The sequence below is a fragment of the Lolium rigidum genome, chromosome 6, assembly GCF_022539505.1.
Source record: "Lolium rigidum isolate FL_2022 chromosome 6, APGP_CSIRO_Lrig_0.1, whole genome shotgun sequence".
NCBI classification, from domain to species: Eukaryota; Viridiplantae; Streptophyta; class Magnoliopsida; order Poales; family Poaceae; genus Lolium; species Lolium rigidum.
This window is the reverse complement of record NC_061513.1, coordinates 238,721,030-238,748,905: the sequence shown is the minus strand read 5'-3', so window position 1 is coordinate 238,748,905 and position 27,876 is coordinate 238,721,030. Positions and strand designations below refer to the sequence as shown.

Below are 27,876 nucleotides of genomic sequence, written 5' to 3'. Positions count from 1 at the left end.
GGAGTGAGTTTCTTTATCCACGATCGTGCGGCTCCACTCAAATGCACCCGAATGCTTTGCATGGTCTGTTGCCCTGGTTCCTCCCGTGAGCTTCATCTGTCTCCGGATAGTCGACTAGCCAATCCTCTGGATCTTGAAGGCCGTCGAACTTTTTGAAATTGTCGGGTAGCTTGAATCCTGAAGGGACTCGAGTTTTTCGGACTCTCCTCGTGAAGCATGGCAAGCCGCACATATCCTCGTCGTTAAGTTCTGGAGATTGCCGATGATCCCTTCTGCTTTGCCGCGCTCTGTCGACCCTTGCTTGTGCTGCTGTATCTCTTGCTCCACTTGGTCCTTCAGGTGCTGCCGCTGTTGCTGCTGCAGGTCGTGGACTATTTTGCCTTGCCGTTCCTTCCGGGAGGCGTTGAAACGAACGCCGTCCCCATAGCTCCAACTCCTCGCTATCGCCATATTGTATAGTGTTTCCCTTGGATCACCTGGAGGTGGTTTAGATGCGAGGATAAAAGCTTGTGTCGCCATATACCCAGCTTCTGGTGTCTTAGGGATAATGTTTCCTCTTGTGTCTATCGACATAAAGGACATGTCGAGGTTTTGAACCAAGTGCTCTCTTTTCGCTTCGGGTATGTGTTGTAACCTTGATCTTCCTCTCGTTCCGAGCCTCCCCGTGGCTATCACCCGAAGTTCTAGATTGTCGACTCGGATCTGCCCTTCTCCCGCTCGGATGCGATGGCTCGCTTCCTTTCTCCCGTTCAACTCAGCCTGTCTCGTTTTCCAATTCCTCGGCAGCTCGTGCGAGCCTATATTGATATGCTTGCAATTCTTCCGGTGTGGCTGTGGTAGCCATTGGTTCTCGTGCCGTTCATAGCTCTCGCGGCTCTGTCCCACGCCGCTTGTGAAAGTTGAACTCTATCTCGCGGCTCGGCCCGACGTATTTGTTGCCCGGGCCTTGTCGCAGATTGGAGGGATCGACGTATGGATTTCCCGGACCGTCGAAAGCCTCGGATGTCTCCTCTTGATCTTCAATGGCGTAAATCCGATGATACTTTGTACTCGGATCTACGTTGGGTTTGGTGACATCATCGTTGAGATTGATGAAGACCTTGCCCACTCGTGATAGATTTGTCGATGAAGTCGTAATCGTCGACATTGCTTGAGCCATCGCTTATATATGAGTCCGCGGATGACTCAAACGACATGTCGTTGAAGATCTTGGCGAGTTTCTCTCTTGTTCGGTGTCGATGTAGCGTGTCGCCGAAGTTTCTTCTTCTCCGACTCGGTTGACGACGCATAGCTTGAAAAATCGGAATCGACCTTCGACGATCCCGACGAAATCGGAACCTCGACACGATACGATCCTTCCTTCTCGACGCGAAAGTGAAACCTTCCGAACGTCATCTCCATGGGCTCCGCCAGATACGCATATGCATCCAAACGGGAGGGTGGGTGAGGAACAAAATCGACAAGACCAGACAGCCGATCTCGTTTACCTCGATCCATTGTGTTGCTTGCGGTTGACGATGTCGAAGATCTTGAGCGTGCCATCGAGATCAGATCCTTACGCCTCTAGTCCCCACAGACGGCGCCAATTGACAAGGTATCAACTTGTCAATGCCTATCGATTGTAGGCTAGGGTTTAGTTGGAAGTAGAGGGTAAGTAGATCTCGAAGGTTTCAGCCGAAAAGTACTCGACGATTATGAAAACTAGGGTTTGTAGACAATGATTCGATCCTTTCTTCGTCCCTCGACTCCCCCTTATATAGGAGGCGGAGCCGAGGGATTCGTGCTATACAAGTTACGCAGTCCGGGACGGTTTCTAACTCATCCCGCCGGATTACGGATAACACTTCCTATTACAACTCTTGACTTTCCTTGATATATCTTGGGCTCCCGAATCTTCTTATTCTTCGGGTAGTGGGCCTTCAGTAAACCCCGGGTACTATCTTCGGCAGGCCCATTTGGGATGCCTATGTCATGGAGGCCATGGCCCCGAAGCGACGGTTCGCTTCCGGAGCCAACGACGACGAGGCGAGCAACAACCGTCATCCGCCGGCGCTACGGCCATCCGGAGGAAACCGAGGCGGCCTCCACATCGGAGAGGCCGCCCGCGGCGGCGCGACATTGCCGCAACCGCCGCCGCTGCTGCTCGAGCCCAAGCCCGAGTCCTCGGAGGAGGACCCCGACCTCCGCGCCGCGCTGCTCATCTCGACGGCGGAGGAGGACGCGAAATGGCCGCACCTCCATGCGGCCATTCGCACCTCCGAGATGGAGGAAGCGGCCCGCGAGCGGCGGAGGAAGCCGAGGCCCGGGAGCCGTACGCCCGGGCCCGCCGAGCACGACGGGAGGAGGAGGAAGCGGCGCGGCGGGAGGAGGCCACGCGCCGCACGGAGGAGCAGCGCGCGCGAGGAGCCGGCGGCGGCGGAGTCCCGGCGCCGCGCGGAGGAGGAGCCGGCGCGCCGAAGGCCGGGCGCCGCGCCCGGCGAGAGAGGAGCGGCCGGCTCGGGGAGGAGGCGCCGCTCCGTGCGCCGCCGCTACCTCGGGTGGCTCCGGACCCCCACTCGGCATGGGAGGAGGCCCTGTGGTCTCCGTGGCCGGAGTCCCCGGCGCGGTCGAGACACAACAGTGCCTCGCCGCCCGGGGACGTCGTCCACGACAACGACGACGCCGACGACGCCCACAGGGGCTAGGCGGCGCACCGGCGGCCACCGCGCCGCCGACCAAACCCTAATAGAGGGTTTTTAGTTTAAATTTTAAAGTCCATATAGGGGCTTTTTTGTTAGTTATTTGCCCAAAATAGGGCTATCTACAAATTTGCCCAAAATAGGGCATATGTTTAATCAAATTTCGTTTAAATTTGCATTTTTTACTTTTGTTTTTTCTATTTCTCCGATTATGCGCTGCATCCGCGCGTTGGGCGCAGCGTGCGACCCAAACAAACACGCGGACGCGGGTAGCTGTCCGCGTGTCCGCTCGACCACCCAAACGGTCCCAAACGGACGGCCCGCTTGGTTGGAGATGCCCTCAGCCCGCATCATAGTAGGTGTAGGACCCATTCATGTTCTTATCCACGCAAGCCCCGACTCAGCCCGAGCAGTACTGTGAGCCACTGGCCGGCCACGACCATCTCCGTCCATTGCTGATCTCGATCTGTCACCTGCCGCTGGCAATTATGGCTACGCAATTGTTCCCTGCCGTGGAGGCTCTCCCGTTCACTGCCCACGTGTCTCTCCTCGCGGCTCACTGGCCCCGAAATCCTTGCGCTCGCCATCAGCCAATCTTAATCGACGTAGACCTGTTTGACAGCAATTAAGTGATGTAAAGTAATGTGGGAAACATGCTGCAAGAGGCATGAAAGCAAATCGAGCATGATTTCAAAGTGTATACATTTCAAACTTTTTTTCCGAATAGAACACTGGTATTAAAAGAAACAACGAACTGTACAAAGCGCCATAAGAAAAACGAAAATTACAACGAGAACCTTAAGAAATCCTTCATCTTCAACCAGGGACGGAGCTGCCTTGTGGGCGCTGGGGTCAGCTGACCCTAGTGAAAGCCATGAAATCCTCCATTAATTAGCACCAATAGTTTTTTTAATTATAGAGAATGACACCGGTGAAATACATACTAATACAGGTGACCCCATTGGAGAAAACTTCTAGCTTCGTCCCTGTCTTCAACCGCCTGACTTGTTGGTTGCGGACGGGAAGTTGCCGAATGGGTTGAAAAGACCACATCCGTTCCGGAAATGAAGAAGTAGGATGAAGTGCCGATTAAGCTCCCTGACGATCCGAAGATCCCACAGCTAGACGAAATCCTCGAAGACCACACCATACCCATAAGCTTCTCGACGTCGCCGTTGAGATGGGATTGAAGCCGGTGAAACGTTATTGCACGAGGCCACCACCACCCGAGCGCCGCCTCCACAAACAAAACCCTAAAGATAGGGAACGAAGCCCCCCCAAACTGGGAATACGTGACAAATCAAGATAAAATGAGCGAACGGATAATCACCTCTCACAGTGGGGTTTAAGAATACTCCCTCCGTCCTCAAATAACTTCTCCCAGTTTCTCCATCCTCAAATAAGTGTACGATTTGAACATATCTCAAGACAAAATTAATTAATTTGACCAATACTCTAGAAAAAGTAGCAAGATTATCTTGGCATGTAGTTCAATAATATGGTAATTTGATATCCCATATATGTTTCTATTATTGTGTAAAAATTTAGTCAAATCTTTTAAAAATGATTTTCGAAAAAAATGTACACTTGTTCATAGACGGAAGGAGTACGAGAGTGTTCCCAAGTTATACACGTGCTTCCTCCGACTAGGAGGACGGGAGTGCTCACAAGTTATACATGTGCTTCCCCCGTCTTCAAATAATTGTTCTCAGTTATTTTTCCCAAAAATCTGATCAAATTCAAACGAAAAAGTAGCATTGCTTCGCTTTCAAATTAGTTGACGCAAATTTGGTTAGTTTTGACCTAGATATGAATGCATCTAAACCTGTTTTAGTGTGTAGGTTTCGCTCATTTAGAAACTATTCCAACTAATCTGAAGCGATACATTATGAACTGGTACATGAGTTCAGAAGAGGCGACGGGGAGGTGGCCAAAGTAAAACCATCTAGACTTCTAGGGTTTCCTCCCCCTCGCGGCGATGCCGTCGGCCGCTTCGCCTCCAGCGGCCTTGATGCTTTGGAGGTGTGATGGGGCCATGGTCCCCCGCGCGGCGAGATGGTTTACGTTGTTTTCAATGTTTTTTTTTGGTATGACGAAGCGTCGGCTATATCCTGAAGTTTGCATATAGTCATCCCCGCCCTATATCTTCGCTCCAGTGGTGCGTCTAGCGCCGACGAAAAACGCGTGGAGTCGTGTTCCCGATGGATCTACTAGGACCCTGTCTTTTTTTTGTGTATGTTTGTTGGTGTGATTTTAGTCGGTCTCTTTCGGATTTATGGTTGTCGTCGTTAGCGATGGTTGCTGTTTTGATGTGTTGTTCCGAGTCATTTATTTTTGAACGGAGGAAATATTACTAGACTCATCTTAAAATATGGTATCATAATATACGAGCTTAATAACATATAGTACTATATTATCACTCTTCATAGATGGAAGAAGTACGAGAGTGTTCCCAAGATATACACGTGCTTCCTCCGACTAGGAGGACATGAGTGCTCACAAATTATACATGTGATTCCCCCGTCTTAAAAAAAAGTGTACTTCTATTTGTTATTCTAAGTTATTCTCCCCAAAATCTGATCAACTTCAAACGAAAAAGTAGCAGTGCTTCGTTTTCAAATTAGTTGACGCAAAGTTGGTTAGGTTTGACCTAGATATGAATGCATCTAAACCTGTTTTAGTGCGTAGGTTCGCTCATTTAGAAACTATGCCAAATAATCTGAAGCGATACATTATGAACTGGTACATGAGTTCAAAAGAGGCAACATGTGAGGTGGTCAAAGTAAAACCATCTAGACTTCTATAGTTTCCGCCCCTCGCGGCGATGTCGTCGGTCGCTCCGCCTCCAGCGGCCTTGGTGCCTTGGAGGTGTGATGGGGCCATGGCCCCTCGCGCGATGAGATGGTTTACGTTGTTTTCAGTGTTTTTTTTTGGTATGGCGAAGCGTCGGCTATATCCTGAAGTTAGCATATAGTCATCCCGTCCTATATATGCGCTCCAGTGGTGCGTCCAGTGTCGACGAAAGGCGCGTGGAGTCGTGTGCCCGGCGGATCTACAGGACCTGTTGGTATTTTGTGTTTGTTGGTGTGATTTTAGGTCAGTCTCTTTCCGATTTATGGTTGTCATCGTTAGCGATGGCTGCTGCTCTGATGCGTTGGTCCGAGTAGCTTATTTCCGATCGGCGGAAATATTACTAGAGTCATCTTAAAATATGGTTTCATAATATACCAGTTTAATAACGTCTACTATATTATTACTCTTATCTATAAAGTTAGTCAAATTGTATTTTTTTTTGACTCATCACAATCGTTTTTTTTTGAGAAACCTCATCACAATAGTTAGAAGTAGACTCCTGATTTAGCCTCAGATCTAGGGGGTTTATTACGAGTGTTGAGGGGAGATGCGGTCACGTGGTTGCGCGCATGTGGCGCGCGTGTGATCGTGCCCGCCTCGTTCATCCATCCTATAGAGTCGGTATGTAGAGACAAAAAGCAAACACGCCACAACATAATAAATAATCAACCAAATAACTCACGATTAAAAATAAATCAGCGCACATCTCTGGAAGAAGAAGTAAAAAAACTCCACAAATAGTTTCTCGAAAACGAAGTCAAAATCCTTATTTCTGAACAAGTGGAGAGATAAAATTGGAGAGCAAATCGCAGATTCGCCGAGAGAGTCCGGCTAATGAACGGCCGACATGTGCCGTGCTGGTCTGAGAGATCGGGCTAAACAAGCATTTAATCCATCGGAAAGGCCCCACGATGTCAGAGGAGATATCGTGGCTGCAAATCGTGGCCCCCTTCTTCATCACCACCACCTCCTCGCGACCCTGTCCAGCCAGCCAGCACACCCATACAGATCGAGCGAGCGAGCGAGAGACCCGTCTCCCTCCTCCTCTCTACGCTCCCCCGTGATCTCATCTGAGAGCACCCGCCGGGCCGTCGACGACGCCTGCACCCCGCCGGCCGCCATGGCGCACGGCGACCGCATGACCACCTTCGAGGAGAGCGAGAGGGAGAGCGAGTACGGCTACGTCCGCAAGGTCTGTCTGCATCCCATCTCCTTCCTCCTGTCCCTGTGGCTGGATCGCGAGGCCCCGTCTCGTGGATCTCCGATGCGTAGATGCGGTATCCTGTGTTCGGAATCGGGGTTGCCCCTGGATCTCTCCACCGTGCGCCTCGATCGCGAGGGAGCACGGGGCTGTGAATTGGGCGGGTCGGGAGGGCTTGATTCGATCAATTGGGCGGGATTTCGATGGGTGTTGGGATCGTCAGATTTGCGTTCGCATCATTGGGGTCAATGGGCTGCCTCAACTGCTCGTGCGCCGAGAGGGCGTTCTAATCCCAGCTACCCAAGCACATCCTGTAACCCTCGGGTTGGGTCAGATCGTGAGATCGCGCCCCGATTTGCCTGCAACCGAGTGGTCCTGCCTGGGCTCTAGTCGGATGAGATGATCTGCTGATCCGTTACTTATCTTCTGACTGGTTCGTTCATGAATCGTGATGCATTGTCTCACCCGAATGCCGCGCGCGCTCTTGCAGGTCTCCGGGCCCGTGGTCGTCGCCGATGGCATGGGCGGGGCCGCCATGTACGAGCTCGTCCGTGTCGGCCACGACTCCCTCATCGGGGAAATCATCCGTCTCGAGGGCGATTCTGCCACGATTCAAGGTATGGCACACTGCAATTCTTCTTCCTTGCATTCTCTTCTGGAGTTTTTCTTCGTAAGGTCGTATATATATAACTAACTAACTGAGGGATCTAACGAATTTTATCTGAAACTAATGTAAAACGCAGTTTATGAGGAGACCGCCGGGCTGATGGTGAATGACCCGGTGTTGAGAACAAAGAAGGTAAATTCCCCCCTACTGGCATCGATGTCACAGATATATTTTGTTTTTGTTTTTTGCTCTGCTTTTACACGCCATGGCTATTTTTCTGCAGCCTCTTTCATGTGAGCTTGGACCTGGTATTCTCGGAAACATCTTTGATGGAATCCAGGTAAGATAAACGCAGCCAAGGCACATTCATTACATTTACCAAGAGTTTTTGTTGTGATGGTATGATGACTTCATAATCTTCTCATTGCAGCGCCCCCTGAAAACTATTGCTATCAAATCCGGAGATGTCTACATTCCTCGTGGTGTCTCAGTCCCTGCCCTCGATAAAGATCAGCTCTGGGAGTTCCAGCCAAACCAGCTAGGTAAATTTACGTCGTAACATGCTAGTATAAAAGATAGGCATGCTGCTAAATGCCTCGTTGTAGGTTTTGTCCTGTACATGAAGGTCACTAATTATTTGCTTGTTTGTTTCAGGTGTCGGAGATGCTATCACAAATGGAGATCTATATGCTGTGAGTTTGCTGAATATCTGTTTTTTCCTTCTTTATAGTTTTCTTATTCTGCAATCTGTGGACGCATGCTCTTAACTTCCCCTATATGCATCCTTAGATTGTGTTACTTCCTTGCAGACCGTATTTGAGAACACGCTGATGAAGCATCATGTTGCGCTCCCTCCTGGTGCTATGGGAAAAATTAGCTATATTGCCCCTGCTGGTCAGTACAGTTTGCAGGTTAGTAGATGCTGCCTATACTAAAGATCTGCTGCTTTATCTCTTCTTGTTATTAACTTCATTTGACGACCTTATTACTTGTTATGCAGGATACAGTGCTGGAATTGGAGTTCCAGGGCATCAAAAAGGAGTTCACTATGCTCCACGTAAAGCATTTTCCCTTCGTAAAGTTTGAATATGCCATGATTGCACATCTCTGAACGATTTTCATATTTCTGCTCTGCAGACATGGCCTGTGCGGACCCCAAGGCCTGTTGCGTCAAAACTTGCTGCCGATACGCCTCTTCTGACTGGACAGGTATATTTGCTAGCTACTCAAGGATATTTTGTATTTGTGTAAATATTTGTTTGGCAAATGCACCAAACATCAGGTGTTTGGTGCTACTCCATGAATTCTTGATGCATCTCACATGTATCGTGATATTTTCTTCAGCGTGTACTCGATGCTCTGTTCCCCTCTGTGCTTGGAGGAACATGTGCTATTCCTGGAGCTTTCGGTTGTGGAAAAACTGTCATTAGTCAGGCACTCTCAAAGGTCTTACGGCTATTCAACCCCTGTTTCATAACGGCTATGTTAGTCCAGCTCTGGACGTTGGCTTTTAAGTGACTCAACTTTGTTAAACTTTAATGACTTAATTTACCCTATACAGTATTCCAATTCCGACACTGTGGTCTATGTGGGTTGTGGTGAAAGAGGAAACGAGATGGCTGAGGTCCTTATGGACTTCCCGCAATTGACAATGACGTTGCCTGATGGACGTGAAGAGTCAGTCATGAAGAGAACAACACTTGTGGCTAACACCTCCAACATGCCTGTCGCTGCGCGTGAAGCGTCCATCTATACAGGTAACATATAATTGGTTGATTTTTTCTGTTTGCATTCCAGATTTCGAGTATTGTAACAAGCATGCCTTTCTATCTTATGCAGTTCATTGTGTTGCTCGCTTTACTAAACTACGTACTTATCTAAATGTAATCATGGTGTGGAAATTGTTGCAAGCTTGTGGTTTGCCCATTTGTGATCTATCTATGTACGATCAGAGATACCAGTTAGGTTTAGAATTTCTTGGGCTTCATGGTACAAATTTGAAAAACGCGCCATATAAAAAGAGTAAAAGCAGTAACCACTGGTACATCTTGGGCATATCCCGAAGGTGTCCTTAGTTTTTAATAGAACTTTGTGGATATATGCATCCTATATTTGACTCCTTCATTTTAGACTTATAGTTTTCTTTATTATGGGAATTTGGTAGCGTAGGTCTTGTAGTGAATGATCCTAAGGATCCGCATCTCTAGTTTCCTGCTAATTTTCTAAAGAGCCTTTGCTTTTCATCTGGGCATATCCCGAAGGTGTCCTTAGTTTTTAATAGAACTTTGTGGATATATGCATCCTATATTTGACTCCTTCATTTTAGACTTATAGTTTTCTTTATTATGGGAATTTGGTAGCGTAGGTCTTGTAGTGAATGATCCTAAGGATCTGCATCTCTAGTTTCCTGCTAATTTTCTAGAGCCTTTGCTTTTTATGCTTTGCAAATTATTTTTTCTATATGAACAAGACAATAATGTGCTATTTTCCTCTAATCCAGGAATTACAATTGCTGAATACTTCCGTGACATGGGCTACAATGTTAGTATGATGGCTGATTCCACATCCCGGTGGGCAGAAGCACTGCGTGAAATTTCTGGACGTTTGGTATGGTGCTTCCTTATTTCTGTTTATTGCCATTTTTGTACCTTATTTTCACTGATGTATATATTTGCTAGTGCAAAACGAGAATTCCGTATTAATTTCTAAAGTCCCTGACTTGCTATTCATGGGGTAGAGTTTTTTTTTCTCCTTTGTATCAATCCTGGATTATGAATTTATATGACCAGTGTTGTTTACTTTTTCCTCTTTACTAAGTTCTTTTTTGTTAAAGAACCTGATGGTAGCTGACAGTACTTTCAGTTTCAAGGATATAATTGCAGATGGTAGTTAGGACATATTTGCTGAAACAGAAGTAAAATCTACAACACCCTGTGAAGATATTTAACTCTATTTCGAATTAAAAGTTACCCTTGCACATATGTATTGATTACTGATTTACTGCATACCATTGTGTTTTTTTGAACTAATGGTGTGCTCTGTATGCTGTAGGCTGAAATGCCTGCAGATAGTGGTTACCCTGCGTATTTGGCTTCACGTTTGGCATCTTTCTATGAACGTGCTGGGAAGGTGCAATGTCTTGGCAGTCCAGACCGGACAGGCAGTGTCACAATTGTCGGTGCTGTTTCTCCCCCTGGTGGAGATTTTTCAGATCCTGTCACCTCTGCAACCCTCAGTATTGTGCAGGTAAGGAAATTTTTCGGTTACTCCAATCTTTAGGTCCAAACAATACTGACAGAATATCTATTGCGTTTATACTACCAAGTACTAATTAACTTCTCTGAATTGCAGGTCTTCTGGGGATTGGATAAGAAGTTGGCTCAAAGAAAGCATTTCCCTTCTGTCAATTGGCTCATTTCTTACTCGAAATATGCCACGGTTATTCTCTAACTTACCTTAGGATGTCAATGCAATTACTATCTTCTCTGAATTCTCTACTCTACAGTAAGACAAAAAAAATGATAAAAAGAGACCGATAGACTTTGTAGATGGTGTAAAGTGTAAATACTTCCATATGTACTAAGGCCCTTAGGATAGATAAGATGAACTCCAAATGATTTATACCAATCGTATAAATCGTTTTTATGTGTTAATGGAAGTTGCATCGGATGATTTTGTAGTTTCACTGGATCTGTCAGTCTTGTAAATAATTACAGCTGAAATTGCAGAAAATTAGAAAATTTATATCTCTTAGATCTTGTACTTCTGTGGCATTTGGTATCTGACTGATTCTTGTCAGTCTGACAATGTTCACATCCCATACTTATGGTGCATGCATCTTAAATTAATAATCGCGAACATACTATTATTTGGTGAGAGCGTGTAGGCAGGAGAAGCTACACATATTGTATTTCTTCTGTCATTCTGTGCACATATTTATCTGCTGTTATGTTGTGTCTTGTATATTAAAGTTTGTTTCTGTAAAAAAGTTTCCCGTTAATTTATTATGCTTGTGTATATGTGTTAAACATGGCACTAAAATGGTAGTTCAAAAAAACGTGGCACTAAAATGATGTTTTCTTCTGAGATGTTAAACTCCAGGGATTTTGTTTGCTGTAACACAGTATTTTCTGTACTGTAGGCTTTGGAAGGCTTCTATGATAAGTTCGATTCTAGCTTTATTGATATGAGAACAAAGGCACGTGAGGTGTTGCAGAGAGAGGATGACCTAAATGAAATTGTCCAGGTATTCATATTCACCATCATGTTCTTAATTCACAATAAATTTTGCAAACTCTTCAATTTATATTTTAGTGTTATTGTATATTCGGAAGAGTTCACATAATGCAATTTCTGCCGCATGAACATCATCACTGGACTAATATTTTGCCAACTTGTCAGCTTGTTGGTAAAGATGCATTGGGAGAAGGTGACAAGATTACGTTGGAGACAGCCAAGCTTCTGAGGGAGGATTATTTGGCGCAGAACGCATTTACCCCGTGAGTGATACCAGCGTCTGCTTTATATGAATAATCTTCTATGCCTAACCTTTCTTTTTTAACTGAGAACGAATATTTGTTGAAACAGATATGACAAGTATTGTCCATTCTACAAATCAGTTTGGATGATGCGCAACATTATTCATTTCAACACATTAGCGAACCAGGTAATCCCTCTTTTTGTGACCTTTTTTAGCCTTAAAGCTTAGGTTGCACAAACAGTTTAGATGTTTGAACTTGAAAGTATATATTTTTGACTGATGCATGCCTATCGTGTAAAGTTTGATATTGCTGAATCTTGATCTAGGGGCTTATTGCAAAAATAGTTGAACCTAGGTGTTTCCATGGTTCCCTTGTCAATAATTGCACCCTGCTTTATTTTATCCTCAACTCTATGGCAGTATCTTAGTACTTTTGAGTTTCAAGTAGGCCTGAAAAGGACACTGTTAGTCACGCCTAATCCAACTGTTTATGCACCATAGCCAGTTCCATTTATCCAGGTCAAAGTGAAAGTTCCAGTTAACTACGTTTTTCTTGATGACAAATGATTCACCACCCCTAGTCTGTTTGATCTGTCTTCCCTGTCTCATCGGTTTGGATTTTGATGTGCCCTCATCATGTTGACACTCAGTGTCAGGCTATGATAGTGATGATGAACAGATATGGGCTTAAGTAAACTATTTATGCTAAAGTCTACGTCTAGACCTGTGCACCTTTGGCCTGAATTGTTCTGGTTAATTGCATAAACGTTTAGGCAACTGTAATTTACTCAAGTAAAATCTGGCAATGAGCTGGGACTTAGACTTAATATAATCCATTCAATAAAGGTACATAGCGCATGATAAGGAAATAAAGTAGCCATCAGATACATGGATGTTTTGGGGAAATGAGTGGTGATAGGCGCTGCATCCTTATATTTGCAACTTCTGATATATAAACCCATATGTTCGGGAGTGGTGTTTTGGCACCCGGGATATGCTCCCGGTTTTTAAACTTCATTTTAAATGCACTTTTAAAATGTTGAAAATTTTGAACATAAAATTTAGTGGACACATCTCGAAATTCTACACGTTCACAAAATGGTTCCACAGAAAACCGACATTTTGAGTGTCATTTGTAAAAAAGACAAATTTTTCTGTAAGAACAAGTTGTGTATGAGATGTTTTGTTTATCTTTTTCACACAAGTCGCAAAAAATGTCGTTTTTTCGCAAGACTTTATGTGCGCACGTAACATGTTGATACGTAAGCGAGAAATTTTTTGTTCAATTTTTTTGAATATTTCAAAATGTTTTTCCGGTGGCAGGAGCATATGTTCCCATGTGCCGAATTGAATTTCCCCATATGTTCTATAAACTATTTCCATTTACTGAAACTAAGTTTCTTGTTGTAGTAGTAGGTGAATGCCAGAGGTAGTTCCCATCGTAGAAGAAATATCCACAAATGTTAATATATGTATGTATGGTTTGCAGGCTGTGGAGCGAGCAGCTAATGCTGAAGGGCATAAGATAACCTACGCCGTTGTAAAGAGTCGCATGGGTGATCTATTTTACCGCCTTGTGTAAGTATTTCAGGCCATAATCAAGTTGTTACCTATTGATTGATGTTTCTTCTTGAATATTTTGGTTAGACTAAAAAATTAACATATTTCTTTTGTATGAAACAGATCTCAAAAGTTCGAAGACCCTGCAGAAGGCGAAGACGTCCTGGTCGCGAAATTCCAGAAACTTTACGATGACCTTACCACCGGATTCCGCAACCTAGAAGATGAGGCTAGGTAAAAAATTGTGTATGCCACCATGTAAACAATAAGGAGCACCAAATGCTGTGAAGGAACAGACTTGCGCGCAGTTTTCTTTGCTTCACCGGAGTTTGTAGATGTGAATTACGTTCCAGGACCCCCCCTTTTTTTCGCGACGACTTCACTTGTTTTTCAGGACTACATTGTTTGGTCTCCAGTGCCGTGGATGCACTCATTATTTTTTGATGTACCATTATTTGTTGTAAGATAAGATCCTGGTGGGCATGTTCATAGTTGAATAAGCACGATGTCCATCTAGTTGAACATCATCAATAATGTCTATATTTATTTGCCATTATCCCCTCTTTATGATTTACTATTTCAGTGGGAAATAGATAATGTCCTCGTTTTTTCTAACTTTCACTGCCAATATATTACTCACTGGTGTCAATAATTTAAAGAAACCATTAACAGAAAATAAGAGCAACAAAGTCCCTGATCGGGAGCAATTTTCGAACGTTCACTGCCAATATATCACTTGAAATGACTCAGCTGATTACCCTGCTTCAACAGCAAGAACCTAAAGCTGTCCCACATCAGGATCAGAAACCGCACAAGAAATACCTTTAAGGAAATCTCAAATGCATGGGATCACTTTTGAAATTTCCGGAGAAATCGGAGACCTCATGGCATCACTTTTGAAAGTTCAGGAGAAAGCGGAGACGGATTGATCGGGAGCAGCAGCAGCGGATTGTCTCTACCTATGTTGTCCCTGCTTTTGCTTGGACGCTTGCCTGCAACTGCAAGTGGAACAGCCGGGAGCCACTTTCGTTCGTTTTCTGACGAGAATGTTCTGCCTGTGCACACCGGGCAGGATGCGTGTGCCTGGAAGCATTTGCTTTTGGTTCTTGCTCTACGTTGATGGTTTTGGTTTGTACTTTTGCTTTGCATTAGTGTAGCTGACTTGTTGTGCGCAATTCCATGTACGGTAGCAGAAGTCGTGGAGATTTCCAGATTCCTGAGAGATTGATCATGGGCTACAAAAGTTGTCCTCTGTGTGTACGGATTTTCTTCGTTCGTATTCATTCAGACGCAGAATTTGGAACAGAAACAATTTTTATGAACTCCGGCTCCCCAATTTTTCTGGTTCCTGTCGGAAACAATTTCTATGAACTCGGGCTCCTCAATTTTCCTCAATTTCTATGGAATTCTCTGGTTCCATCTGCCCGCTTTTGTACTTTGCATTACTCGCCCGAAGGTACCAGCAAAAGATGAATATTAAAGCAAAGCTGTTCATCTTTTAATTGCAGTCAAAATTTACTATAAGGCACTAGCACAAATCTGAGGATACCATCCTTTTCCATAACCATGTACAATGGTGATATCTTAGTAGTGCCACGTAGGATAAACGCTGATGTGGAAGAAAGAGAAAGATGAAAAAAGACTTTGCCTTCTCTTAGCTAAGAGATGATCTCTTAACACAATCTCTCTCACCATAAATTTAGAGTGTCTCGTTAATTAAGATAAGACTAAAAAATAACCCATTGTACATCATATTTTATTGTTATATCTAGATTACGTGGCAGAGTTAAGATAAGACAGCCTTATCAACCATTGCACATACCCTAAGATAACACAGATCATAATTTGTAACCGTTTCTCGCGATAATTAGCACTACTCCAATTCCAAAGTCGTATTGGATGAGAAACCTTGCTCCTACAATGTTATAATCTGGTTACGGAAAATCAAGTTCTCATGCCGCTCGGCCATCTCTTCTAGAGTACATAATATTATTATCACGGAAAACAAACCGAGTGATTGTCCTTCTGATGATGCCGCGCGCTTCTTCATCCCTCCTGCCTAATCTTACTATTGACAATAAACCGAGTGATTTGACTTAATTAGCACTACTCCAATTCCAAAGTCGTATTGGATGAGAAACCTTGCTCCTACAATGTTATAATCTGGTTACGGAAAATCAAGTTCTCATGCCGCTCGGCCATCTCTTTTAGAGTACATAATATTATTATCACGGAAAACAAACCGAGTGATTGTCCTTCTGATGATGCCGCGGGCTTCTTCATCCCTCCTGCCTAATCTTACTATTGACAATAAACCGAGTGATTTGACTTTCCGATGCAACTTCTTCGTATTCTGCATAGTACATCAGTACAATCTTATTAGGTTAGTTATAGTGGAAAGTAACATTGAGTAGTAACATGCACTGTACATATTACTAATCTATGTTACTATCTTCATAGTGAGAAGTAACAAATATGTGGTATTATGTTGTAGATTCATCTTGTCTTAGGGTGTGTGATGTTATGGTGACATAGCTAGTTACCACCTTACACTGTTTCTTCATTTATGTGCATGTCATGTCACAAAAATGTGTTGGGTTAAGTAATGTTACTACCTATATTACTCACACTATGAGTAGTCTTATGGAAGATAAAATAAATGAACAACGAGTAACAACAGAAAGAGCGCCAAATGGATGAATACAGGGCCCGGTATCCCCTCCAACTAGTGGAGCTGTAAAACTACATGGTGGAATTCGCAAAAATAAATTCTATATAAGTAGAGAAAACAAAAATCCAAGGGACAAAATTGTAAGATGACACCTCTGCCCAAATATCGTTTCTCTTCTCTTCTCTTCTCCCTGTGTTGCCTCCATTTGGGTCACCGACCTTGCTACCTCACATGTCCGAATTAGTGCCCCTTCTAGCTTAGTTAATCCCCTTTTGTTCGTTTATATATAAATCCCCCCTCTCTCTCTCCTCCCTCCTCATCTCCACCTCCACCTCTGCAAGTTAATCCCCTTTTGCCTGGGAAGGAAGGTGCCAGTAAGGAGCTGAAAGTGCCTACATTGTGACGAACAGCAGCAAGGACATGACTGTCATGCCGCCTGTGCGCCTGCGGGCTGCGGCCAAGAAGCCCATGTGGATCATCCTTCTCCTCTGCCTGGTCTCTGTTGTATTGATCGTGGCGTATATCTACCCGACCCACCACTACTCTCAGAGCTACCGCTCCTCTTCTAGTGTGTGCACACCTTCCAAGGACTGGCACCCTTCTTACGGCCGTGGGGGAGAAACTGATGAAGAGATCATGTCCGCCGCTGTTATCAGGGATATCCTCGCAATGCCCACGTGCGTGTCGAAGAATCCAAAGATCGCTCTTATGTTCCTGACGCCCGATTCATTGCCCTTGGAGAAATTGTGGGAGAAGTTTTTGCAGGTTTGCCTGATTTCACCCGCTGTCATTGTGCAATTTAAGGTTTCTTTGGGTTTTCATTATTGACAAGGCATCGTCAAGATTTCCAGTTTTTAGAAACAACCATTATTTCAATAATGATGCATTGTTGTGGACAATATTAGCTTAGTGTAAGCATTTATCTTTGAGCGGTGGAATGTTGAAGGATTCTTTGTTTGCATAGGTAAATTAAACCGATCGTCTTGACCAAGCCAATAATACTATCTTGCTAGCATGCACTTGTCACTATATTCTCCTCCCTCCTTGCTACTAACCTCTCTGCATGTCTACATAATGTGATATTCTCTATTGTTTACTACCTCCATCCCAAGGCTTAAGGCCTATATTTTTTTCAGAAAGTCAAACGAAATAAAGTTTGACCAAAATTTAAGAATATTTTATGAACAAATATGATATTTTATAGGTACCATATGAAAATATATTTCATTATCTATCTAATGATATTGGTTTTGTACTTTTCATGTTAATGATTTTTTATAAAAACTTAGTCAAATTTAACATAGTTTGCTTTCTGAAAAAAATATAGGCCTTAAGCCTTGGGATGAAGGTAGTATATGACATGTGAACTTAAACCAAATCACTTTACACAGGGTCACGAGGGGCGATACTCTATCTATGTGCACGCGTCGGGTCAGAAGCCTGTGCATTCCAGTTCTCTCTTTGTTGGCCGAGATATTCATAGTGATGCGGTAATAATTCTCATCTACACTTGAATCCTTTGTAGGCTGGCATGGTTGTTTTGTCTAAACTTTCTTGTCTCAGAGATTTGTCAAGTAAAATCTGTCTTCTATATTTTCAAAGCTAATGCCTAGAACAAAGTTATTTCTCTCAATGAGTGATGTATGTGTTAATGGCTAAACTATCGTTATACACCCATGACATATATAGCAGTGAGCTCCTATTGATTTATTCAGAACATAACTTGATCAAGATCGCTTGCTTAAGAGCATTAGTACCATTCCCAATTGTGCAGGGCATGCTGTGTCCGAGATAGATTATACAGTTCTTTCTGTAACTGGTGTGTTGCATTACTTGTATCCTCAAGGCTAGTACTAGTATCTTCAGACTTGAAGCACCACTGTTAGCAGTTTGGATTGATTGCCAAAAATTCTAAATGTACTAACTTTGTAAATCGAGGGGCTTCTTACAATGCATACATATTTTTAGGTTTCTCTTCTAACGATTATCATATTGATTTGTGTTGCATGTTCGCTGTTGAATTTGAATAATAGAGTATGTAATTGATATGCAGGTTGAATGGGGAACGATTTCAATGATAGATGCAGAGAAGAGGCTATTAGCAAATGCACTGGAAGACCCTGATAATCAATTTTTTGTCCTTCTTTCTGATAGGTTTGGATTCCTGATTATGGGTTACTTCTTTTTAAAAAAAAAAAAAAAAATCTTTCACCATACTGACACCACTCTTTTCTTTCTGTCACAGTTGTGTTCCGCTGTATTCATTTGACTATGTATTTAATTACCTGATGGGAACAAGCATTAGTTTTGTTGATTGGTAAGAACGATAATACTTGTATTTCATTACCATTTTGAGAATGAAGTAAAGGGGAACGCGTGAAACAAATGGTGTTGGCCAGTACCACTAGGGTGTCGCGTGGGCTTAGCCCAGTGGTTGGGGTCGCAGTGGCGCACCCCAACGACCGGAGTTCTATTCCTGTCGTGGATGAATTTCGGAATTGTCACGCCAAGTCCCGCTTCTGCTATATCAAAAAAGTGTCTAGTTCCTCCTAGACACGGTTTCATTTTTGACGACGTGGGCTTAACCCAGTGGTTGGGGTCACACTGGCGCACCCCAACGATCGGAGTTCGATTCCTGTCAGGGATGAATTTCGGAATTGTCACGCCAAGTCCCGCTTCTACTATATCAAAAAAGTGTCTAGTTCCTCCTAGATACGGTTTCATTTTTTTTGTTAATTAGTTTTACACCATGTTATCACTCGCAGATGTCCATGTCTGAGTATTTTGTTTTTTTCCTGTCTCTATTATCATTGTAGCTTCCAGGATCCTGGTCCTCATGGAAATGGAAGGTATTTTCTTGAGATGCTTCCTGAAATAGAGGAGAGGGACTTCAGAAAGGGTGCTCAGGTACAGCTGAAGTAGTTTTTTTATTGTTGCTGTTGTTAGTGATAAGTATTATATATGATACTTGCAGGTCCAACTTATTTCAGTTCTATATTAGTTGGTACCAGTTTTTTCATGATGCGAAGCTGACATTTTCAGAAGTTGATTATTGAGTATTAGACTCTTATCTCATATGATTTCTTGTGTAATTTTTGCTCTTATTATAGTGGTTTGCAATCACGAGGAAACATGCTTTAATGATTCTGGCCGACAATCTTTACTACAAGAAGTTCAAGCTATATTGCAAGGTGTGTTTCTTTTCTAGAGTTGCAATCTTTTGTGGATGTACCAGGTATTTCACTAGGAAATTTGCACATGATGTTAAAGTGTATTTCTACTTTGTTGCATTGTAAGGTTGACTGAAATATGTACATATATTTTTAATATAAAGTCCAGAGTTGTTATAGTGAAACTCTAGTATAGCATTTCAGTAATTACCTCTAATTGGTAACATGGTCTTTCATGCCCCTCCAACTGCTTCGTAAATAGGCCTTGATGAACTGAATTATGGTTTTGATAACCACTATCATAAACATAAAATAATATGTTTAAACTCCGTTGCAAAGTGGTCTTTTTTTCCTTAGCAAATGGTGACATATTCTAATAAGATTAATATCGGGACTCATATAGTCCTTGTGTCACTTGTGTGGAATACATTATCTACTGAGATGCATTTGAGCAACTGTAACTCCTCTATAGTCATCAAGTCTGAACGAATACTCTCACTTTTCTAGTTTATCTGACTTTTTTGCTGGCTAGTCGATTTTTAGGAAGTAATTTATCTATATTGTGGGATTTGCAGCCAGCCGATGGGCGCAACTGTATTGCTGACGAGCATTATTTGCCAACCTTATTCAATGTCAGTATTTACAACCTATAGAAGTTGCACTTACATTATTTTCTCCGAGTTATTTGCTAACTGCTAAATCCTTTTATGAAACATCAGATGGTAGATCCAGGTGGAATAGCTAATTGGTCAGTTACACATGTGGATTGGTCTGAGGCGAAATGGCATCCAAAGTCATATGCAGCTTCTGATGTCAGCTATGATCTCTTAAAGAATATAACAGTATGTTTTTGCCTTGCTTGACTTTTTTCCTGAGATAATCTTTACATATTTTTCCGTTTAGTTGCATAATCCTTACATTGATATATTCTAATGTATTTTTTTTTGCGGGTAATATATTCTAATGTATTATGCAGTCTGTTGATGAGAGCTTCCATGTAACAAGTGATGACAAGGTATGGGCAACACTCTGTGATCAATATTTGACTTGTCAAAGAACAACAAATAAATTGTACATTCTATATTTATCTTTTTGTGGGTTATCAGCTACTTTACACATTTTAAATGATTTTTTGCAACTTTAAATAACCATCCCATGCATATGATTCTATCATGCCTTCTCAACTATATGAGATGCTTATTCTAGTTTTGTTCTATTTTCAGAAACTTATGACACAGCAGCCTTGTTTGTGGAACGGATCAAAGAGTCCATGCTACCTTTTTGCTAGAAAATTTGACCCTGAAACTCTCGACAGCTTACTGAAGATATTCAGCAATTATAAGTCTGTTTGACTTCAACCTGATTCTTTGCCCTCAACACATGGTTCAACTACATGAGCACTCTTGCTCTTTTTCTCTCTTCATGTAAAAATTGTGAAGTCAATCAATACTAAAGCCTAGTAACGCGGATTTGGGCCTTGAGAGGCAGGTTGCTGCTGCAGTGACTGCGAAAACCTGTAGTCGCTGCTCCATGGGTAGGGATGTGGCAATATTGATAACAATGATACTACCCTCAGTTGTAATCTATCGTGCTTCCTGTAAGTTCTTATCAGTCTCATTCGCGCCCTTTTACTCTATTTGACTCGTTAGTTCCTGGCTACTGGAGATCATATTTTCGTCAATATGTTGTTATTATAATCCATTCTTTTGTAGACACAAAGAGATAACTGAGAGGTACCACATATCTTTATAGCCTAATAATTGTTTTTGGACTACCAGATGTCTTTATAATCGTGTAATTGTTTTTTTGCCTACTTAGTGAACGGTGCATCTCTCTTTCGGGTTACTAAATGTTCGTGTTTTCATGATGTTGTGCACATGTTCTGTTCTCCTGAGGATGGCAAACTTTATTTGACAAACTTATTGGATTGTATAAGCAGATAATCTTTTTCTTTTTTGCCTGACACTATCACCATGTGGGAAATTCGAAAAATATGAGCCCAATTGGCCAATTCATATCTGTAACAAACACCCCAGCCACTTTGGGGCGACTAAGATGGCTTCCATAAAAGAAGACACAGGTGTACATCTTACTAGTACTGGCAGTTTTAATCCCTTTAAGCCCAAGTTTAGAATTTCGCAATATCGCCTACCAATTTATTTAAAGTCATCTCTTGCCAATATTTATCTAAAGTAACATCTACCATAATTTGGGTGCCTGTATTTACATGCATACAATGAAAACACTACGACCATTTGGATATTTGAGAACGGTTTGGTTGTTCTTTGGAGAATGGCATATTGGCATACCAAACAACGAAAACAGTAGGTATGTTCCTCCCTTCATAATTAGGCTTCGCGTAGTTTAGAAAATGCTTTGATCATTAATTTGGTTAACGAGATATGAGATATATATATATATACCACAAAACTTATATAGATCAATTCATATTAAAAAAATCAATAATATAAATTATACGGCATGTACCTTGTATCGGTATGGAGGGAGTACCAACAATTTAGGTTTTTAGGTGACAATTGCTATCCTATAATGCCAATACACTGAAATCCAGGTCCAGCCCTTTCCATGGCCCGCACTATCCAGTTTGATCTATAGGCTCACAACCATCCACGTAGCGCCATTCAGCTCTCACCACGTGGCACCCCTCCACACATACTTGTATAGGATCTCTCCATTAGATAAGATCGTAGGATCAACTTGTGGAAAACATAGTTTAAAAATGTGAAAAAATCTGAAAATGATATACAACGTGTCTATGAGTTGTATCTACAACTCCAAGAAATGTTAGCTCAAAACTTGACCTACACTTGGAGAAACAAAAAAAGAAAAATTTGAATGTGAATAGTGTTAGATCTGGCTGAATAGTATTTCACACTATTCACATCTAAATTTATCTTGAACTTGCAGATTTTTGACCTCGCATATGTAACGCATATTTGTGTTGTCGTTTTTTTCGGAATATTTAAACATGTTTTGCCTTTTTAAAATAATTGTTCTCATAGATCCTACCTAAAACCTTTTTTTAAACAAGGAGCACCCCGGAGGGGCTAGAACCTTCATAAATAGCGACGATGCAGGTACAAGTTATTACAAAGGATTCCGTAAGAAAAGAAAATTACATATGGATCCCTGGTTTTTGCAAGAAGGCCTTGCATAAAGATGGAAGAACGCAATCAAGTTCTTCTTCTACACCGTGGAGCAACGAGCTCTGCACGCTGCAACCATGGACATAGACGGGGACTACACCACTTGTCTTTGTCCCGGGAAAGCGCTCATCGTCCAAACTCAGAAGAGACCTCACGAAGGAGGTTGAAATATCGCCGAAAAATCTCACCGGCTTGAAAAGCCTACTCAAGGCAAAATATTTCGGCAAATCTTCAAGGATTGCCAAAGAGGTGCTCCAAATGGTGGTTCTTGAACTGCACTGCCGCCCCAATTTTCTAGCAGCTACCTCGTCACCCTCCCTTATCTCCACCATGGAGCATGAAAATGAATTGAAGAGAGCAACCAGAGGACAACTAGAGCAGCAGAGGTACTCCACCATCGCAGCGGGGAAACCCACTCGCCATCAGATCCCGGACTCCTGCCACAGGCTAGGAGAGGCAAGCAAAGAAGGTGGCGATGATGGAGTTCCTCAGGGAACCAGCCTACAAGATCTGGAGGCAGGCCTTCGAGCTTATTTAGTAGGGGGGCTGCGTCCAAACTCGTTTCCATCTTTAGCTCTGACCACTAGAGCACCATAGCAAAGAGCAGTACCACAACCAGTTTCCAGATGCAGCTCGGTTGCATCCATGGCGTCGATCCACTCGGCATAGCGCCATACTCCACGGAGGAAACAAGCCTAGCCCTAGATCTACTATCTACACTATAGCCCATGCCTCCTCTCCCATCCCCCCGCCAACCAGCAGAGCCGCCGACGGAGAACGGGAGAGGCGCCGAGCGAAATCAGGGAAGGAGAGCGGTCAGGAACTGTTCACATGAGAGAGAAGGTTGAGGATAGAATGAGCATTTCACCTAAAACCTTTCTTGAAACCCATAATATGTTAAGCCAACAAGTCGTCTTATTAAACCTTCCAGTCTATCCTGATAGGAAAAAAAGCGTCTGAAACTTGCCACTCCGGAATCACATTCGATACACCGACATCCTGGTCCATCACTTTCCATGGCCCACACTATCCAGTTTCATCTACAGGTTCACAGCCATCCACGTAGCACCATTCAAATATCCCCACGTGGCACGCCTCCGCACTCTTCCCTCCACCTTCCTCCTCCCTTGCCATCTTCCCCATCGCCCCCTCAAATCTCAAAAACCTCAACTCCCAGTCCTCGAAATGCTCCACCTCCGCCCATCCTCCTGCTCCTTCCCTCCCACCGCCCAATTCCTCCTCCTCCCCAGAAAATCCGGCAGCCGCTTCCTCCTCGCCATGACCTACGCCGCCGATAGCTCGAGCTCGGCCTCGTTCCGTCCCCTTCGCGGCGCAGTGGCCGTGCCGTCCCTGGGCGCGGAAGAGACCACCGCGGCGGCCGACGAGGCCTTCCGGCGGCACACCTCGCCTGGCCTGCGTCGGGCAGGCAGCGGCGTCGCCGTGGTGTGGTTCAGGAACGACCTCCGGGTGCTGGACAACGAGGCGCTGGCGCGCGCGTGGGCGGCCTCCGAGGCCGTCCTCCCCGTGTACTGCGTCGACCCCCGGGTCCTCGGCGGCGCCACCCACCGCTTCGGGTTCCCCAAGACCGGAGGTGAGAGACCGGCCCCTTCCTGCTGCATTTGGTGGTCGGAGCACGCCGATTTCTCGCCCCTGATAGGCCGATTTTAAGCTGGAAGTTTCCTAAATCGGAATTTAGGTGATTTGTTGGGGTTCTGAACAATGGTGTTTGATCCTGACCGCGAATGACTGTTGTTTCAGCGTTGAGGGCTCAGTTCCTGATTGAGTGCTTGGGGGACCTGAAGCGAAATCTGCAGAAGCGGGGCCTCGACCTGCTCATCCGGCACGGCAAGCCTGAAGACGTCCTCCCTTCTATTGTGAAGTCTGTCAGCGCACACACGGTAAGACTATCTGCACAACCATATCCTTGAGCCAGTTAGTTCAGTGTGATATTTGAAATCCGGGTCTGGGAGCACTGAATTCAGACCAGACACGTCAGATTAAGGCAGCAAGTGGTGTATCTCAGTATCTGTGCACAATCATGTCGTTATTTCAGTTTGAGGTGGAATTTCTGGGTCCTACCTAGGGTACTAGATTGAGGTTAGGAATCTCAGACCAATACACAGAAAGTGGTGTATCTGCAGGTCTACGCTCACAAGGAAACCTGCAGCGAGGAACTCCTCGTTGAACTCCTCGTGCGCAGAGGCTTGGAGCAGGTGGTTATCCCTCAAGTTGGAACACCATCTAACCAGAATAAACCTCTGAACCCCAAGCTTCAGCTCATCTGGGGAGCGACAATGTACCACATCGATGATCTTCCGTTCCCCGTGAGCAACTTGCCAGACGTATACACGCAGTTTAGAAAGGTAGCAACTCCGTTCATCTTGATTGCCCTGTAAATTGCAAAGGCTGGTGGCTATTGTTGTGATGGAACTGCTTTCGCCAGGCAGTCGAGTCGAAGTCTTCCGGTCGGAGCTGCAGCAAGTTGCCACCTTCGCTCGGGCCGGCCCCTAGTTCTGGTGTTGCTGAGATTGGAGGGTGGGGGTCAGTACCTACACTGGAGTCACTTGGTCTAAGTGTTACAAAGGCAGGTTCAGTTAACTGTATTATCCTAACTTTCACCACTCCGTTGCTCCTTGGTAGATATGCTTCTGAATTTTTTGTTACTTTTTGCTTCTCTATGTAGCCAGAGAAGGGGATGTATTTCATAGGAGGAGAAAGTGCAGCTCTGGGAAGGGTTCATGAATACTTCTGGAAGAATGATCAGCTGAAAGTCTACAAAGAGACTAGGAATGGCATGCTTGGTCCAGACTACTCCACCAAGTTCTCTCCCTGGCTTGCTTCGGGCAGCCTTTCACCACGCTACGTTTGCGAAGAGGTGAAGATTTAATGGTTGCTCGGACAAATTGTTAGCTCTCTCTCCGGCTAAAAAAGTTCAGTCATTATGCAGGTGAAGAGATATGAGAAGCAGAGAGTGGCAAATGATTCCACATACTGGTCAGTGTGTGCCTCTCTGGCCTAATTTCATGCTGAAGTTGTTTGTCAGGAGTGCTCGAATTTATAGTTTGAACTGCCTTTACTGACATGCCAATGGCTTCAGGGTATTATTTGAGCTGATATGGAGAGATTACTTCAGATTTCTTTCAGAGAAATATGGGAACTCCATTTTCCACTTAGGTAATGATACGGTTGTCTCTCATGTCCTTAGATACCACACTCTGAAAAAAGTGGCATTCGGAATTTTGCCTTCCTCAGTTATTACAAAAAGAGTGCACTACTGTTTCATCTTGAAAAGAAAAGGTCGCATTTAGCCAACGAAAGAGCATAATCCTTTTGTAATTGTCGTAGGAGGTCCAAGGAAAGTAGTTTCCAAGTGGAGTCAAGATCAGACACTGTTTGAATCTTGGAGAGATGGTCGGACTGGGTACAACATACTCCGAACTATTCCTATCTTTCTGCTGCTCGTCATACCTTCTCAATTGTCATGGTGAAATCCAGGTACCCGCTTATTGATGCCAACATGAAGGAGCTTTTAGCTACTGGTTTCATGTCCAACCGTGGCCGTCAGGTAGCATTTGGCATACTCAGTGAGGGTATAACACTGCAGACCATCTTGTCCCATCACCCAGTCATTTATAGATTCCATCATTTATATGTAGATTGTCTGCTCATTTTTGGTCCGGGACATGGGTATCGACTGGCGAATGGGAGCTGAATGGTTCGAAACATGCCTACTGGATTATGACCCCGCTTCAAATTATGGCAATTGGACATATGGATCAGGTCAATGTTTCCTTATATCTAATTACTAAATCTTATCTTTGACAATTCATCCTAAAAGCATAGTGTGCGCATAAAGAAAATGGCGAGCTCATGTGCACATATCCTGAAATATTAGAACTGACTCCAACTGTTTCTGTACTCTTAACAGGAGTTGGCAATGATCCACGCGAAGACCGATACTTCAGTATCCCCAAGCAAGTAAGCATCAAGACTAAATGACATCAACATCTGAATACTTGTTTTTACTGGTCTGAATTCTAGTTAATATACTACCATGAACCACCATAGATATCATTCTGGCAAGTTAGCATCGCGACATAAGAACACCATGAAATTGCCGGCCAGGCCTCAATAAATAGGCTCTTGTTACTACATGCACATAGCAAATCTTAGAAATATCCTTAAATGATGGAAAAGGAAATGCTATTGTTTCCTACTGCTTGTACCTAACATGTAAACTTGAAAGCGCAGGAAGCCAAACCACACAATATATAAATAAAATTCATCAAAATGAGAACACATAGTTAAACTGCAAAGTTTTTGCTGCAAGTCTCGGTTAACAACAGAATGCATGCACTGCCAGACAAATGGAAAAAAACACGACATCTAATGAAAAAATTCAACCGGTACATGTTGTGTAGAATACTATCTTGTTCTCTTATTCATACTATTCTCAAAGGTTTTTGGTCTGAAAAACATCTGGTGAGAACTTGCAACCGATACAAGCAAACTAAAAAACTGCAATAACCACGAATAGTACTATATATATTAAACCAAAAGCAAATGAACTCAAGGAGCGCCAATGGGAGCAAGACATTGTATTGTGTCTATGATGTGATTCGTCATAAATGCTTTGACTCCCACAAAAATAGTTCAAATTCTGTTGCTGCCAACGACTGAAAATTAATTCCACCATTGTAGCCAAGTACTCATCGATGTAGGTGTTTATTTGACATTTCCTAAAAACAGCAAAGAGAAGCGGAGCTAGTGTCAGTAGATTATAATAAGAAAATGATCTGAAGCTTAAATTTAAGCTAGCAACCTAGAGATATACGATTTGTAAACAACAAAGAGAGACATATATGCATAGAAGTGGAAGTAAATTTTAGAGGGCACAGTTCTAAATGTAACATGTGGAAATATTATATCCGGTGAATGATTATATATACCAACCCAACATGCATTTTACACATCAATATAATAGCTAAACCTCAGAAGGCAGCAAATGCAGTCACTAGGGGGAAAAAAGGCAGTCCCTCTCCATTAAAAATAAGTGTCACGGATTTGGCTAGATTCGCATGTATGTGCACACTAAAACATGTTTAGATACATGTGAATCTAGAAAAATCCGCGACACTTATTTTGGTACGGAGGTAGTACTTAATAAAGATACTCTGTAAAAGGTAGGAAAAATGTATATATCTGCCAAGATTACCACTATCGAGGTAGAAGTCAGGCTTGACAAGGCTTTCTTTGACCCAAGGTCCAATAATGCTCTTACTCCATGAATTTAGTTGGAATTCCTCTATCAACTTGCCAGTGTTGTCACAGTGGATCATGTAAAGTAAACCGGGACTGTAGACCAGCACATCTCCCTTGTGAGACAGAACGAAATATTGCCTATCTGAATGTATAGACAAGATCCCCACCGGGAATTTCACATGGTACTTGAATGACCAAACCTCTCTGTCGTAGTCCTCCAATACCCA

General features: G+C 43.5%; 3 protein-coding genes across 3 annotated transcripts; all 3 read left to right on the top strand.

The window, feature by feature from the left end:
* Positions 1-6,617: 6,617 nt before the first annotated feature.
* LOC124667363 (V-type proton ATPase catalytic subunit A) lies at positions 6,618-13,935 on the top strand. The gene is made up of 19 exons (XM_047204655.1): positions 6,618-6,723; positions 7,223-7,349; positions 7,476-7,531; positions 7,623-7,679; positions 7,770-7,881; positions 7,994-8,031; positions 8,149-8,250; positions 8,340-8,396; positions 8,477-8,548; positions 8,684-8,785; positions 8,901-9,096; positions 9,840-9,946; positions 10,391-10,585; positions 10,691-10,777; positions 11,481-11,585; positions 11,741-11,838; positions 11,927-12,005; positions 13,309-13,397; positions 13,503-13,935. Exons 1-19 carry the CDS (start codon positions 6,652-6,654, stop codon positions 13,615-13,617), a joined length of 1,866 nt encoding a protein of 621 aa, XP_047060611.1. The 5' UTR covers positions 6,618-6,651; the 3' UTR covers positions 13,618-13,935.
* A 2,532-nt stretch (positions 13,936-16,467) lies between these two features.
* Positions 16,468-20,605, top strand: LOC124667163 (glycosyltransferase BC10-like). The gene is made up of 10 exons (XM_047204481.1): positions 16,468-16,815; positions 17,442-17,540; positions 18,104-18,204; positions 18,296-18,367; positions 18,867-18,957; positions 19,161-19,241; positions 19,796-19,852; positions 19,940-20,062; positions 20,197-20,235; positions 20,444-20,605. The coding sequence occupies exons 1-10, from the start codon at positions 16,471-16,473 to the stop codon at positions 20,570-20,572; spliced, it is 1,137 nt and encodes a 378-aa protein (XP_047060437.1). The 5' UTR covers positions 16,468-16,470; the 3' UTR covers positions 20,573-20,605.
* Positions 20,606-23,572: 2,967 nt separating this feature from the next.
* Positions 23,573-26,484, top strand: LOC124661169 (cryptochrome DASH, chloroplastic/mitochondrial-like). Its single transcript, XM_047199027.1, has 11 exons — positions 23,573-23,978; positions 24,146-24,285; positions 24,529-24,750; positions 24,831-24,975; positions 25,075-25,262; positions 25,335-25,381; positions 25,485-25,561; positions 25,733-25,808; positions 25,883-25,952; positions 26,044-26,167; positions 26,316-26,484. Exons 1-11 carry the CDS (start codon positions 23,573-23,575, stop codon positions 26,384-26,386), a joined length of 1,566 nt encoding a protein of 521 aa, XP_047054983.1. The 3' UTR covers positions 26,387-26,484.
* The last annotated feature ends 1,392 nt before the right edge of the window (positions 26,485-27,876 follow it).

Coding starts and splice junctions, on each gene's coding strand:
- LOC124667363 (XM_047204655.1), top strand. CDS start 6,652: ATGGCGCACGGCGACCGCATGACCACCTTCGAGGAGAGCGAGAGGGAG. Junction 8,549..8,683: donor CGCCTCTTCTGACTGGACAG/GTATATTTGCTA, acceptor TATTTTCTTCAG/CGTGTACTCGATGCTCTGTT. Junction 9,947..10,390: donor GTGAAATTTCTGGACGTTTG/GTATGGTGCTTC, acceptor TGTATGCTGTAG/GCTGAAATGCCTGCAGATAG.
- LOC124661169 (XM_047199027.1), top strand. CDS start 23,573: ATGCTCCACCTCCGCCCATCCTCCTGCTCCTTCCCTCCCACCGCCCAA. Junction 25,809..25,882: donor TGGAGAGATGGTCGGACTGG/GTACAACATACT, acceptor GGTGAAATCCAG/GTACCCGCTTATTGATGCCA. Junction 25,953..26,043: donor TGTCCAACCGTGGCCGTCAG/GTAGCATTTGGC, acceptor ATTTATATGTAG/ATTGTCTGCTCATTTTTGGT.
- LOC124667163 (XM_047204481.1), top strand. CDS start 16,471: ATGACTGTCATGCCGCCTGTGCGCCTGCGGGCTGCGGCCAAGAAGCCC. Junction 17,541..18,103: donor GAGATATTCATAGTGATGCG/GTAATAATTCTC, acceptor ATTGATATGCAG/GTTGAATGGGGAACGATTTC. Junction 18,368..18,866: donor AGCATTAGTTTTGTTGATTG/GTAAGAACGATA, acceptor TTATCATTGTAG/CTTCCAGGATCCTGGTCCTC.